Source organism: Salvelinus fontinalis, chromosome 5, assembly GCF_029448725.1.
Source record: "Salvelinus fontinalis isolate EN_2023a chromosome 5, ASM2944872v1, whole genome shotgun sequence".
In the NCBI taxonomy this organism is placed as follows: Eukaryota; Metazoa; Chordata; class Actinopteri; order Salmoniformes; family Salmonidae; genus Salvelinus; species Salvelinus fontinalis.
Genome location: NC_074669.1, coordinates 51,947,403 through 51,963,680, shown reverse-complemented (window position 1 = coordinate 51,963,680; position 16,278 = coordinate 51,947,403). Strand labels below are relative to the sequence as shown.

General features: G+C 44.3%; 1 protein-coding gene across 2 annotated transcripts in view; it reads left to right on the top strand.

Moving 5' to 3' along the window:
- Positions 1-16,278, top strand: part of LOC129855801 (F-box only protein 41-like) — a 113,545-nt gene that overhangs the window by 38,581 nt on the left and 58,686 nt on the right. For both annotated transcript variants that reach the window (XM_055923823.1, XM_055923825.1), the window contains one exon: positions 16,108-16,278. This exon is cut by the window's right edge and continues 46 nt beyond it. In XM_055923823.1, the coding sequence (XP_055779798.1) occupies positions 16,108-16,278 (171 nt within the window). The remainder of the gene's footprint in view (positions 1-16,107) is intronic.

Below are 16,278 nucleotides of genomic sequence, written 5' to 3'. Positions count from 1 at the left end.
GGTGCAATTTCAGTACCGTATTTCATCTAACGTATTTCATGCTCATTCCCTTAAGAGGGAGGGAGGGTGGGCGGGAGGAGGGCGGCTTACAATATGGCTCTCCGATGTGATGCTACTGTGGAAACAGGTTCGTTCTGCGCCAAGCGAGGCAGCATTCCCAGAATGCGAAGCGTTACTGACTGTCAGGGTAGGGAGGAGCCAGTGTCTTAAAGCAGTGGGTTCATGCACGCACACACACACACCAATGAGAGAGAGACGCTCAACTGACGGGAGATGTGAAAGCTTTCCTTAATGACATGGGAAAAAGGTTGACATTTTTAAAGTTAAGTGTGTAAATAGAACCTATGTGAATGTAAAAATGAGTACTTTACAATACATCATTGCACGCGTGATAGAACAGCAAAGAATGCACTTGTATTTTGCTATACCACAATGCTGGATGCTCCTCTCTTCCGTTTCATCAGCAAAACAATAACAAATGCACTGGTACGATCAGTGGCGTCGTTTCACCTCATGCGCCTTTCAACTTTTAAAGGTGAAATAGTCCAAAAATTCATGTTCCAATCCTAGATTTCCCCTTTTTTTAACAGAATCATTTTAAAGATGAATAATTTAAACCTCAACCGACGGCACTGACACAAACAATATGAAGTGGCTTATGAGAAATGCATGTTACAGCCCTGAGCATAGATATGGAGAAACCAGGAAGCTGGGGGATCGATAATGAACCCCGGCCCGAGTTTAGACGATGGAGGGTTTGATTTGCAGGTCCTTGGCTTTGGAGAGCGGGAGAGGGAGTGAGTGGGGAATAGAAACCATTTGAAGAGAGCGTGAGCAAGAGGAAGGGCGCAATGGAGAGACTTATGACACACCTCTCCAATTAGGTCGACCGTGTTGGAATGACGTTTGCTCAAGTCTTGGTTCTAGGTGTTGATGTGAGCTTGCAAGACCGTATGTGTGAATACTGCCATCACCAGGTGATAAGATCAGGTCTTCCCCTTCTCCCCCCCCATGTTTCAGAATCAGAAGAGGAAACTCAAACCAGGTGAATACATTGATATCCCCTTCAGCCTTATTAGTGTGATCCGATAAGACCATAAAATAACCATTAGACACTAAGGCTTCAAACAGAAGCAGAAAAGGAAGTCCAGCTAGCCCTTAGCCATTATTTTGCATTCGAGAAATGACGAATCTGTAGAAAGGAGACTCTTGATTTTGTCATTGACTCATTTGACAGAATTGTCAAAGCATTCTATTGACTAGGGCTGTGATGATACCAGTATAGAAAAAAAGATTCCATGGCAAAAATGAAAACACCAAGCAGACAAACCTCTTTTAGTCCTTTTGAAAACCTGCTGTAAATAAAATATTGTGTGCTATAGATTGGAAAATAAATGGATACATCTGAGTCGGAATTACATAATGTTTGTTTCCAACATTAGGGCTGTTTTCCGAAAGAAGTTAAATCGGATTCGTATTTTGTTTCCTTGCCACGATACTAACGAGTATCACGATACTGGTATCGTCCCGGCCCTACTATTGACCATAGGATTACATTCTATACGACAAAATGCACCGCATAGACTCCCTTCTAAAAGCAGCAGGTGTTAGTGTCGACCATACGGTTAGTGTCGACCATACGGTGACGATTCCATATGTAGTATCGACGGGAAATGAATAGAAAATGATGGCTGACATTTCTACTCGGAGGTGATAGGACGGCTAACCGTTGCTTTTAACCATTTGTGGGCACGATGTGTTCTGCCCTTTGGGATTGGTGGGCTACATTTGTATAAAATATTCACTCCATCCAATAGTAGATCACCGGGACCTGGATTAGGGTTTCTTGGAAATCAAGAACCTCAGGGAGAGAAGGCTTTGAAAACGGGTCGATGAGCTTCATCAACATGATCAATGCATACTGATTATTACAATTGTTTTGTCCTTCGTTGCTACCTGGGTCTCGTGCACCCTCTATTCTCTAGCTTGTCTCCTCCTACAGCTGTCGCTCACTGTCTCTTTCACTGCCTCTCCTCTATTCTAGTGCTCTCTTCTCACCCTCGACAGGCTGCTGCTTCTCTCTTTCTTTGTCTCTCTCCCACCCTCCTGCCCTCTGTATCACATGTTCTCTCTCACGGTTTAGTATTATTATTCAGTAGATCATGTGTACAAAAGTAGATCATGTGTACAATATATATATACACACATAAATGTGTATATATACACTGCTCAAAAAAATAAAGGGAACACTAAAATAACACATCCTAGATCTGAATGAAATATTCTTATTAATAACTTTTTTCTTTACATAGTTGAATGTGCTGACAACAAAATCACACAAATTATCAATGGAAATCAAATTTATCAACCCATGGAGGTCTGGATTTGGAGTCACACTCAAAATTAAAGTGGAAAACCACACTACAGGCTGTTCCAACTTTGATGTAATGTCCTTTAAAACAAGTCAAAATGAGGCTCAGTAGTGTGTGTGGCCTCCACGTGCCTGTATGACCTCCCTACAACGCCTGGGCATGCTCCTGATGAGGTGGCGGATGGTCTCCTGAGGGATCTCCTCCCAGACCTGGACTAAAGCATCTGCCAACTCCTGGACAGTCTGTGGTGCAACGTGGCGTTGGTGGATGGAGCGAGACATGATGTCCCAGATGTGCTCAATTGGATTCAGGTCTGGGGAACGGGCGGGCCAGTCCATAGCATCAATGCCTTCCTCTTGCAGGAACTGCTGACACACTCCAGCCACATGAGGTCTAGCATCGTCTTGCATTAGGAGGAACCCAGGGCCAACCGCACCAGCATATGGTCTCACAAGGGGTCTGAGGATCTCATCTCGGTACCTAATGGCAGTCAGGCTACCTCTGGCGAGCACATGGAGGGCTGTGCGGCCCCACAAAGAAATGCCACCCCACACCATGACTGACCCACCGCCAAACCGGTCATGCTGGTGGATGTTGCAGGCAGCAGAATGTTCTCCACGGCGTCTCCAGACTCTGTCACGTCTGTCACATGTGCTAAGTGTGAACCTGCTTTCATCTGTGAAGAACACAGGGCGCCAGTGGCGAATTTGCCAATCTTGGTGTTCTCTGGCAAATGCCAAACGTCCTGCACAGTGTTGGGCTGTAAGCACAACCCCCACCTGTGGGCGTCGGGCCCTCATACCACCCTCATGGAGTCTGTTTCTGACCGTTTGAGCAGACACATGCACATTTGTGGCCTGCTGGAGGTCATTTTGCAGGGCTCTGGCAGTGCTCCTCCTTGCACAGAGGTAGCGGTCCTGCTGCTGGGTTGTTGCCCTCCTACGGCCTCCTCCACGTTTCCTGATGTACTGGCCTGTCTCCTGGTAGCGCCTCCATGCTCTGGACACTACGCTGACAGACACAGCAAACCTTCTTGCCACAGCTCGCATTGATGTGCCGTCCTGGATGAGCTGCACTACCTGAGCCACTTGTGTGGGTTGTAGACTCCGTCTCATGCTACCACTAGAGTGAAAGCACTGCCAGCATTCAAAAGTGACCAAAACATCAGCCAGGAAGCATAGGAACTGAGAAGTGGTCTGTGGTCACCACCTGCAGAATCACTCCTTTATTGGGGGTGTCTTGCTAATTGCCTATAATTTCCACCATTTGTCTATTCCATTTGCACAACAGCATGTGAAATTTATTGTCAATCAGTGTTGCTTCCTAAGTGGACAGTTTGATTTCACAGAAGTGTGATTGACTTGGAGTTACATTGTGTTGTTTAAGTGTTCCCTTTATTTTTTGAGCAGTGTATATATAGATTTGTGTGTATTATTTATTTATATATATATATGTGTGGTGTGTAAGCGTTTGTTCCATGCATATGCGTGTGTGTACGTAAAAAAAAAAAACATCTACTTAGTCCCATCCAGGTGACTAAGTAGACTCCATAATAAGCGCTTGTCACTTGTCTGAGCGACACAAAGCAACTATTTCTAAAAGGTATTTTCTGTCTGTCCGTCATGCATGGCTTTTAATGAATTATTTCACCCCATGAATAATAATGCTGTATAATATTGAATTAATAACCGGTGATCATGACAACTATGAAAGACGGACTGACCAGTGATGATAATTAACATATAAACAGGACCACTTTAGAAGATCATGTCTCTGCGTCCTAGATGGCACCCTATTAAGGGCACTATATTTGATCAGGGTCCTTAGGGGTCTGGTCAAAAGTAGTGCAATATATATATATAGGGAATAGGATGCCATTTGGAATGCTGACCATGTGTTATTCATCGTGGCTGTTGTGACTTGTTGGACCCTTGGGTGTGCAGAGTGAGTCAGGGTTCCGTCCCAAATGGCACCTTATTTCCTACGTTGTGCACTACTTTTGACCAGACCCCCAAGGGTCCTGGTAAAAAAAATAGTGCACTAAATAAGGAATAGGGTGTAATTTGGGACATGGCCCCGCTGTCTAATCTTAAGTGACAGTGGCTGGCTGTAAGCTAGTGTGACTATTCATTAGCCCCTCTTATCATGGTCATTAACCCTAGATGGATAGATACTAGATCCTGTTCATGTCCCCTATCTTTATATCCATGAAGAGCAGTGGTTTAGATCATTATCGTTTGGCGACCTATTACATTTTTATCTGCTTTCATCCCTTTGTCCTTCTTGGCCCTCCCTGCTTCCCCTCTTCCCCGGGATGCATCATTATTCTTCAGTCAGCATGACACTCTTTCCATGTCACAACGTCATAGCATACCATGATCTCCTTTTAGAAAGCACCGTTGAAATGCGCTCCCTGGAATATCCTTTTGCCTTCCACTCCGTCATTGTGTGTTAGCATGATGATTAGCATTTCCCAGTAGAATGCGCTGCTGTTCATGCTAGCATCGTTAGCTAATATGCTAATGCTACAATTCAGGCTAATTGCCTTCTGTAGGTCAGCGACGGGAATGATTAGTATTCAGTGAGCCGCATTGTAATAAGCTATGTGATAACAGTTTAGGGTGCCTGGCTTGAACCCTACTGGACACCCATCCACTTAACCGGAGGTGATTTAGCAGCGGATTTATGAGCACAGTCTAATTCTCATTAGTCCCGGCCTCCCTGGTCCTCTGCTCACCTCATTGATTACCAAAACATTCATTTACATCCTAGTTACTAATTAGGCATTTGTACCCTGTCTGAAATCGTCCTGTTAGTAGCATATGGGGGAGTGTGACACGTCCTCCTCAGCCTTGTGTCACCACTTGCGCCACTGAATAGCTAGCTTTACGTGTAGCGCCAAATGGTAAGATGCTTCAGGAGGGCGGTCACTTGCGCTAGCAGGTCAGAGGTCCTGGGTTTGAGCCTCGGTGTGAGCCGAATCAGGAGGCAGTGGTACTTGCTAAGAAGCATCGTGACGCCCTTTACATTAACATGTGACGTACTCCCATTCGATTCTTTCCGATACATTTCATTTTTCATCTTGGTCCCTGCAATGCTAAACACGTAGTAGTTCAATAGATATATTGTGTATATAGTGTATATATAGTGTATAAAACATTTGGAATTATTGAGTTGCACCCCCCTTTGCCCTCAGAACAGCCTCAATTCGTCGGGGCGTGGACTCTTCAAGTTGTCGAAAGCGTGCCATAGCGATGCTGGCCCATGTTGACTCCAATGCGTTCCACAGTTGTGTCAAGTTGGCTGGGTGTCCTTTGGTGGACCATTCTTGATTCCCACGGGAAACTGTTGAGTGTGAAAAACCCAGTAGCTTTGCAAGTTCGACACACTTTAACCGGTGCACCGTGGCACCTACCACCATACCTCGTTCAAGGGCACTTAAATATTTTGTTTTGCTCATTCACCCTCTAAATGGCACTCATTCAATCCATGTCTCAGTTATCTCCAGGCTTAAAAATCCTTCTTTAACCCGTCACTTTAAATCCTTCTTTAACCCGTCACTTTAAATCCTTCTTTAACCCGTCACTTTGAAATGGATTTAACAGGTCAATAAGGGATCATAGCTTTCACCCGGATTTACCTGGTCAATCTGTCATGGAAAGAGCAAGTGTTCCTAATGTTCTGTACACTGTGTATAGCTGTATATTATTATACATGTGAGGAGTGCAAATCTTGCAAATTGTATTTCCATTTAAAAGACCGTCCTAATCATGCCTTCCATTTTATTTATAGATAATCAGGATGCATCCTAAATTGCACCGGATTCCCGATTTACATTTTATGTCATTTAGCAGACACTCTTATACAGAGCGACTTGCAGTAGTGAGTGCATACATTTTTGTACTTTTTGTCTACTGGTCCCCCATGGGAATGGAACCCACAACCTTGGCGTTGCAAGTGCCATGCTCTACCAGCTGTAGTGCACTGCATTTGACCAGCGCTCTAAATGATCATTCTCTCTTGCTGAAGCAGATTGACTTCTGCAGTCGAGATTTGCACCCCTGTATAAATGGCAACATGAAATTGGCCTGTATCTGACCATGAAACTAGCACCCGATAGAATTTATATCAGCCACGCAGTGCGCTTTCATCTTGGCATGGCGAGACAGATCCTGCATCCCAAATAGAGCCCCACAGCGGAGGTGTCATAGTACCCATAAAACCTAGCAGTCAAACAGGGAAATGGTTCCAATTTTGTTTTTCCACCTTACATTTTAGAAACACTTAAAATAAGGGATGTGTAGGTTTACCCTGGCGTGCCGTTTACATAAGCACGTAAATCTCTCTCGGACAAAGTGACTATTTACTAACAGATTTGAAACTGCTAATTCACATAAAAGTAGACATGGAAGACTACACATCCCTGCAAGCTCCTGCAAGCCATCTCTAGCACCGTTTGCTAACCGGTACATTCAAAGAAATGCATTACTAAATTTAGCTTACATTAGATGGTTAATCCAGAGATTCTTACCTTTGCCTCGATTTGGCACTCTCATCCAGATCATCATGGCATTTGTAGTTCTTCAGCAGCTAATTAGCATTTCATTTGTTGGGGGTAAATCTAGTGCATTCGGAAAGAATTCAGACCCCTTGACTTTTTCCACATTTTATTACGTTACAGCCTTATTCTAAAATGGATTAGTGTTTTTTTCCCCTCATAAATCTACACACAATACCCCATAATGACAAAGCAAAAACAGGTTTTTAGACATTTTTGCTAAAGTATTATAAGTCAAAACTGATATCACATTTACATAAGTATTCAGACACTTTACTCAGTACTTTGTTGAAGCACCTTTGGCAGCGATTACAGCCTCGAGTCTTCTTGGGTATGATGCTACAAGCTTGGCACACCTGTATTTGGGGAGTTTCTTCTATTCCTCTCTGCAGATCCTCTCAAGCTCTGTCAGGTTGGATGGGGAGTGTTGCTGCACAGCTATTTTCAGGTCTCCAGAGATGTTCGATCGGGTTCAAGTCCGGGCTCTGGCTGGGCCACTCAAGGACATTCAGAGACTTGTCCCGAAGCCACTCCTGCGTTGTCTTGGCTGTGTGCTTAGGGTCGTTGTCCTGTTGGAAGGTGAACCTTCGTCCCAGTCTGAGGTCCTGAGCGCTCTGGATCAAGTTCTAATCAAGGATCTCTCTGTACTTTGTTCCGTTGATCTGCCGCTGAAAAACATCCCCACAGTATGATGCTGCCACCACCATGCTTCACCTTAGGGATGGTGCCAGGTTTCCTCCAGACGTGACGCTGCCATTCAGGCTCAAGAGTTCAATCTTGGTTTCATCAGACCAGAGAATCTTGTTTCTTATGGTCTGAGAGTCTTAGGTGCCTTTTGGCAAACTCCAAGCGGGCAGTCATGTACCTTTTACTGAGGAGTGGCTTCTGTCTGGCCACTCCACCATGAAGGCCTAATTGCGACTGTTGCAGAGATGGTTGTCCTTCTGGAAGGTTCTCCCATCTCCACAGAGGAACTCTAGAGCGCTGTCTGTGACCATCAGGTTCTTGGTCACCTCCCTGACCAAGGCCCTTCTCCCCTGATTGCTCAGTTTGGCTGGGCGGCCAGCTCTAGGAAGAGTCTTGGTGGTTCAATGCTGCATAAATGTTTTGGTACCCTTCCCCAGATCTGTGCCTTCGACACAATCCTGTCTCGGAGCAATACGGACAATTCTTTTGACCTCATGGCTTGCTATTTGCTCTGACATGCACTGACAACTATGAAACCTTTTTTTATATAGACAGGTTTATGTCTTTCCAAATCATGTCCATTCAATTGAATTTACCAAAGGTGGACTCCAAGTTGTAGAAACATATCAAGGATGATCAATGGAAACCGGATGCACCGGAGGTCAATTTCGAGTGTCACTGCAAAGGGTCTGAATAATTATGTACATTTTTCCCCAGTTTTTTTCAGTTTTAATAAATTTGAAAAGATGTATTAACTGTTTTCATTGTCATTATGGTAGTGTGTAGATTTCTGAATTATTATTTTTTAATCCCTTCGATAAATAGGCTGTAACGTAACAAAATATGGAAAAAGTCAAGGGGTCTGAATACTTTCCGAAGGCACTGTGTAAGTCCCCATTTCTGAGCGATTTACACAGCTATCAAAATATTACGCCAGGGTAAGCCTACATGAAACACAACCCTTATTTGAAGTGTTTCTAAAAATGAACGGTGGAATACGATTTGGAACCATTTCCCCTGTTTTGACTGCTAGCTTTTATGGGTATTATGACTCATACTGTGGTACTCTATGGCACCATTATTCTATTTTGTAGTGCACTACTATGGGCCCTGGTCAAAAGTAATGCACTATGAAGGGAATAATGGTGTCATTTGGGGCGCAAACTCTGTCGAGATGCAATTACACACATTTTCAGTTCCCCTCCATATTAATGTCTCTAACATGCGTTTTTATCTGCCCTGTAGTGTGGATAACCAGAGAGGTGTCATTAGAGGACTAGCCATCTGAGACACTGTGTTCCTTATGGAAGTCTATTATATGGTGTATATACTGCATGGAGAAACTGAGTGTGGGAGGTAGGTGTGTGTTTGTGTGTGTGGGTAGAGCTTATGGAAGAGGAGAGGACGGGTGAGGAACAGAGAACATGGATTCACGGAAGCTCTATCCTCTAGCGCCATCCTACCAACCTATAAGCAGGTGGTCTGGTACTACTTCACCCTCAATGTCTTGTCTAGGTCTGTGCCAGTCAGACACGGACTAGGCCTGTTTCCTAATAGCACGCACGCTTTGACACACACACACACACACACACACACACACACACACACACACACACACACACACACACACACACACACACACACACACACACACACAGCTATGTCTTACTATAGTTGTGAATTTGAGTTGGTTTACTTTTCTTGAGGGGACTTCTGGTACTCGCAAGTATAGTAAAACGTGTGTACACACACACGCGCCCTAGTGTCCCAGAAAAGTAAGACCCAGGAATGGCTGTAAGGAGACCTGGTTTTCAACTTCCCCAGTGCTGGTGTGAACACGTGGGCTTATTTGTTGACTTGTTCCCCCTGTCTGGAGGTGCTAGTTTTGGAAGGAGACGATGAGTCACGCCTAGAGAGCGGTGTGTTTAAAAATAAAAAATAAGGTTGACCACAGGAAACCGACACATCACCTATAGCTCCTACTGAGATGTGTCGGTCTGTCTCCTCTCTTGCTTCTTCCCTTTGGCTCTTTTGATTTCTTGGTGTGTCTCTCTCTTTCTGCGTGTTTCTGTGTCTATGCGTGTCTCTTTAAAGCCACCCTCTTCCCCTCTCTAATATCTAATATCCCCTCTCTAATATCAAACTCAGTCAAACTCAGCTATGCAGAGTGAGCCGCCCGTCCGTCAGCCAGTCAGGTGGTATAGTGCATTAACACAACCCTTCTGGCGAGAGAGGGAGAAGAGCGAGGCGTTTTCAGTTTTGCATGTCCTTAGCCCTACACTCCCAGAGGATTGGCGTATCATTCTAGCCCCAGGTCTTATTGGAGCCTTGTCAGTTTGGTCAAAGCGTGCATATAACAGTGGCGGAAAAGTTGTAGTTCTGTTTTCTATCCTTTGTCTACATCACTGTCAAAAACAATAACGCTTTAGAAAAACCGCGACTTCGTCCAGCTTACTGTATTCTTCAGTATTACATTTGCGAACACATTTCTTCCTGTACGTGTTTCGCCACCTAAGACTTCGCTAGTGTCTCTCTGTATTGATGTAGCTAGTTAATAACCAGGAGCCGTCGGCCATGAGAAATACAGGAACATGGATCCTCAGAGGTTTGATACTCCGGTACACACACGTGCTCCCATGCACACACACACACACGTACGCACTCCTGGAGGATGGCTCTGTCATGGATGAATGCCTTGCTGCTCTTTTGTGAACCTATCTGGTGGGATAGCTGCAGAGGCTGGGTTGCAGGAGCACACACATTAGATCAGCGTTTCCCAAACTCTGTCCTCGAGACCCTACACAGCTGATTCAAACGATCAAAGCGGGATGATTAGTCGATTATTCGAATCAGCTGTGTAGTGCACTTACTGTACATGTCGAACACGCATCCACTGGTACAATCAGTCAAACACACACCTCTAATCCAATCTGTGGTCACGCTCCTCTCCTTCCCTCTACTCAACCAGGTGGGTCTGCTCTAGACTGGATGGGATGTGTGTGTGCTAGTCCCTCCAACCTACAGACCACGACAAGTATTCACTGCAACCATTCAGCACCGGTGTCTTTTGCCCCCTAGCAAAGGAGATTTTTCTATTCCTTCAAATGACTGTCATTTTTAGAAATGTTTTTCATATCGGTCTAGTGTATTAAAAAAAAGAGAACTATTTGAATAGCCAGATGAGGTGAGTAGAAAAGCTACTCAAAAAGACCGATGCAATATATTCCAACAAAAATAAATGTAAAGCCTATCATCTTTGGAAAAATGTATAATGAATACCAATTCTTCAACAGTATCATCCAACTCTACTACCAGTCTGTGTCTCTGGGACAAAATGGCACCCTATTCTCTAAATAGTACAAAAGTAGAACACTATATACGGAATGGGGTTGGATTTGGGACGCGTGTGTTTTTCCAGGTTGGTGACACACTGGTACTCACTACTCTGACTACCCACAATCCTACAGCACTTTCTAAGAGGAGATTCAATTCTCAGTGTAAACCAGATTATTCATTACACCATATATTATATATTGGTGTATATATTTAGCAACCTCTCCGTCACCCTCTGTTCTCTGGCGGTGTCCCAAATGGCAACCTATTCCCTTCATAGCACACTACTTTTGCCCTGGGCCCTGTTAAAAGTAGTGCACTTTCTCTTTTCCTTTGATGAAGCCCGTCACATCCCATAACATAGAGGAAAGTCTGCTCCAGCCACTTCGACTCCTGTATCTGTTATGTGTTGAAATGGACCTCTCTTTGATGTTTTGAGGGTGGCTGCTGAAATCCTATTTTGTGTGTGTTTGTATGTGCGTGAGTGTGCGTGTACCCTTATTGCCACGTCCTCCCACTGCCTGGAGGTAAGGGAAAATAGCGGTGACTGTGGTGGCAGGCCTGACTCCTGATCGCTTTAGCTGTGACACTGAAAACAGAAGCAGACAGTGTGAATACACACACACACACATACACACACATACATATACATACACACACACACACACACACACACACACACACACACAGGGAGCGAAGATGAGTCATCAGAAAGCTGTTGGAACACAACATAAATGCACTCCTACACGAACCATAGGTATACAAAATGGCAGGTGTGAGATTGTATTCGTGCCTGTCGATTCAAAGGGAAAGGAAGAGTGAAATGGAGGGAGGGAGAGAAATGAAGAGGGGGAGAGAGAAGCTCATAACGTGACTGGAGCCATTTTAGCAACAGGGAAAATGTTCATCCTCTCTGGGCTAGTTGAAGAGTCACTCATTAGCTTTTCTATCCTACTCAGCATGAATGAGATGAGTAGAAATAATGTCTCCAAAAGAGGGTTAGAGGTTTATCGAAATATACGACAACCCTGAGATGAGCTTTAACCCCATATCATGCTGACAAGGTAAAAATCTGTCGTTCTGCCCCTGAACGAGGCAGTTAACCCACTGTTCCTAGGCCGTCATTGAAAATAAGAATTTGTTCTTTTAACTGACTTGCCTAGTTAAATAAAGGTGAAATAAATATAAAAAAATGATGCTATTGTCTAATCTCAAACTACTGTGCTGTGTGTGTGGAAACGTTCATTTGATCCAGCTTTATCACCTCTATTTATTTACACACCCATTTGATAACCACATCTTTCATGTTGATCAAACACTTCTTCTCATCCTAATCTGAATAATCTCATTTTGGAATGTCTTTTGGCCCCCAAGACAGACACTTAATTTCGCCAGATGCCAAACATTTCTCAAGTCTAGCCTCTTCCCTTTGTTACGAACCGGCTCTTGGCTCGTAAGAAAGAGGAAGACGACACAGAGAGAGAATTAACAAACATATATTTATTAAGGTAAACTTTATAAGTAACAATGGATTGTGTAGTGTGAATGGATGCATGTATAGATGGTGATAATGAGGGGTGTTGAGAGGTGCCAAAACATATGAACACGAAGCCCCAAATTGCCACAACCAGAAGACAAGTGTGTCTGCGTGGAGAGTCTTCTCGGTGTATGGGGAGAAAGGTGTGTTTATCCCCGGGACACACCCGAGCCCAGGTGTGTCCCATTTCGCTGACGACCCTCCCGGCTCCGCCCACCGACATCCTAATAAGGAAAACGAGCGCAAAGAGAGAATTCGGCAGACAGAGTGGGAGGGTCGTCACACCTTTTGTATAGAACGTTTTACATGACCGTTATTGTCCATTTGTACCAGTTTCACGGAACACTGTCGATAGCGGTGGAAATGCAGGCAAATCTGCATCCCAAATGGCACCCTATTCAGTTCTGTGGGCCCTGGTCAAAAGTAGTGCACTATTATGGGAATAAAGTGCCATTTGGGAAGCGTTCATAACTGGAGCGTGCGACGTTAACCTTCAGACAGTAGCTCCTTGGCTCCCGTAAAACCAACGACAAGCCAGCGCTAGTAGGACCTTTGTGTGTGTGTGAGTGTGTGTCTTGTTTGGATTTTCTGAGGAGATTTGTTTGGACAGGAGCGGCTGCTGGTCTTTAAAAGGACAGAGACGTGGTATACGCACGCACGCACACACACAGACACACACACACACCCACATACCACAGAGATAAGGGAAGGGAAAATGGCTTGTTTCGCTCCCGGCCCCAGTGACGTCTTGCAGAATGCAGGTCCACCTAAACGATCATAAAAGAAAACAGTGGAAGAGGGAGCGAGAGTGAGAAGTGAGGGGAGAGAAAAAAAAGACGGTGTGAGAGAAGAGCAGCGAATATGAAAAAGATTCAGCTATGATACAGTATCTGTGTGGAAATAAAACTTAATGTATGTATAAAACTGGGACAGCGAGTGCGATAGCATTAATCAGTCGGTTCCTGTGTGTTTTGTGTAGGAGTGTGTGTGTTTTGAAGAGATGGATTCCTTGTGCTAGCAGATACAGTATATCACTAATCTATATGCTATATACAGTACCTTAGGGTCAACATTACCCCCCCGGTATGTGTGTGTGTTTCCAGAAGGTTCCACTTACGGTACTTGATATGATCCTATACTTAGATCCATCAGTGTCCATATAACGCTCTTGTGGGAGTAAATGATTCTACCCATGGGTCACCTTGTTGAATGGTCCGGGGGGGGGGGGTGATATCGATGGCATTTAACAGTCCAGACATGTCTGTGGCACCTCAGCAGGAGATTCTGTGACGTTCAATTGTCTTGCATATCTGTGTGTCTGTCTGTGTTAAAGATGGCACAAATCTTCATGTCGAGCTCCACTGTACTGTGTGTTCTATTGGGTCCATTGTAGATCAAGTGCAGTATTTTACATTATGCATTTGACCCAGGTCTGGTATGTGTGCACCTAATCATCTGGTTTCTGTCCTCCCGTTAGAAGTGATGTGTGTTTGTTTTAGTATGCCCCAAACCACCCATTCTTGCCATATGTTCCCAGGGAGTTAGGTCGTCCAGTTAGTTGCAAACGTAGTGTACTCTCATCCAATAACCTGCAGCTTATAAATTCATGAATTATGCAACGGGTGGGTCTAATCCTGGTTGCTAATTGGTTAAAACCGCATTCCAGTCGGTGTCTATTCCACAAGTTACCTCTGGCTATGACGTAATCAACTCTCATCAGCCCAACCAGGCAATTTATAAACTTGATCTCCACTGTAAGAAAATGATTTAGACATCATGTCGCTTTTTCTTTTTAGACCAGCATTTGGTTTGCAACAGCAGAGATTTGTATAAACCTTGCTGTCTCTCCGACCTTTTCAATATTGAAATTTGATCTCCGCTGTCCCATTTTGAGGATTAACGTGTCAGGACGAGACCTCTTTTCTCAGCCAGTCGAAATCATGAATCGGCATAATATTTCTGGATATATATATACAAACACAGCTTCAGTTTGAAGTGATTGTGTTATGTGTGTAGTTGGCTAGCTCCTCTGAACATTGTCCTGACGAGAGCACATGTTCTATGCCAGACGAAATCGCTCATCATTAGCTCATTGTAAATGTCACGACAAATAAATGTCACTAGAAAACAGCTTAAACAAACGCAAGTGCAGCTACTCTGCTGTTCTGTCTGCGCTGTTTGACGTGACTGTGTTAGCCAGAGTTGGCTAGCTAGCAACCAAGGGATAAGAACATTGCCAGGCAGCATGGCAACGGAACATTAGAACGAATGACTCGGATATAGATAAAGAACAAGCGTTCTCTTGTCTCTGGCGTCTCTGGCAACCTAACCGACAGAGTGAAAGACCAGCCGGCTTGGGTAGCAACCATAGATTTGTGTTGGGATTTTTAATAAAAAAAAATAGTATGATTAAATTCATGAAAATATATCAATTCTTATTTAAATCTGTTGGTAACCAGTTGTATAAAAGTGATAACACCCTCAAAGCCGGTGGTTGGAGGATATATTGGAATGGTTTGCCGGCCCTCGACTTCGTACCAATATATCCTCCTAATACCGGCTTCTCTGGCATTATTACTTAACTGCAAAGGTTACTATTGCTGTTAATATAGCAGTTAATATTGCTTAGTGTTGCCCAGTAAACTGCAGGACCATTCATCAGTGTGCAGATATCTATCTACATTTAATGAGGTTGCACTGTCAGACCAACTCCCCCATGTGTGTGTGTGTGTGTGTGTGTGTACTCAAACCATTCTGTGTCTCTTCTCGCCTCCACCAGGGAGGTGGCCCAGATAGACCAGTCCATGACTGCCGAGCCTATATGGCTCTGGTACAATTTAGTGTACTATACTGAACAAAGATATATATATATATATATATAAACGCAACATGGCACAATTTCAACAATTTTACTGACTTACAGTTCATATAAGGAAATCAGTTGATATTAAACTATGGATTTCACATGACTGAGCATAGGCCCACCCACTGGGGAGCCAGGCCCAGCCAATCAGAATACGTTTTTCCCACAAAAGAGCTTTATTACAGACAGAAATACTCCTCAGTTTCATCAGCTGTCTGGGTGGCTGGTCTCAGACGATCCCGAAGGTGAAGAAGCCGGATGTGGAGGTCCTGGGCTGGCGTGTTTACACGTGGTCTGCAGTTGTGAGGCCGGTTGGACATACCGCCAAATTCTCTGAAACAACGGTAGCTTGACATCTGTGGCATTGTGTTGTGTGACAAAACTGCCCATTTTAGAGTGTCGTTATATCGTCCCCAGCACAAGCTGCACCTGCGTAATGATCATGCTGTTTAATCAGCTTCTTGATATGCCACACCTGTCAGGTGGATGGATTATCTTGGCAAAGAAGAAATGCTCACTAACAGGGATATGAACAAATCTGTGCTCAAAACATGAGAGAAATACTTTTTTTTATGTGCGTATGTAACATTTCTAGGATCTTTTATTTCAGCTCATGAAACATGGGACCAACACTTTACGTGTTGTGTTTTATATTTTTGTGTGTGTGAAGTAAATACGGTGCTTTTTTGGGACGTAACCTATGTGTGTTTATGCACACCAGTAACTATCCGTCTCCTCTCCTCCCGATTTTCACCAGGGAGGTAACCCAGATAGACCAGTTCCTCCAGGATACGGCGGCGCGGGAGGCCAACGCCAAGGTGCGCCTGCAGCAGTTCATCGAGGAGCTCCTGGACCGTGCCGACCGTGCGGAGAAACAGCTGCAGATCATCAGCAGCTGCGGGACCACGCCCAACGGCAGCATGGGACG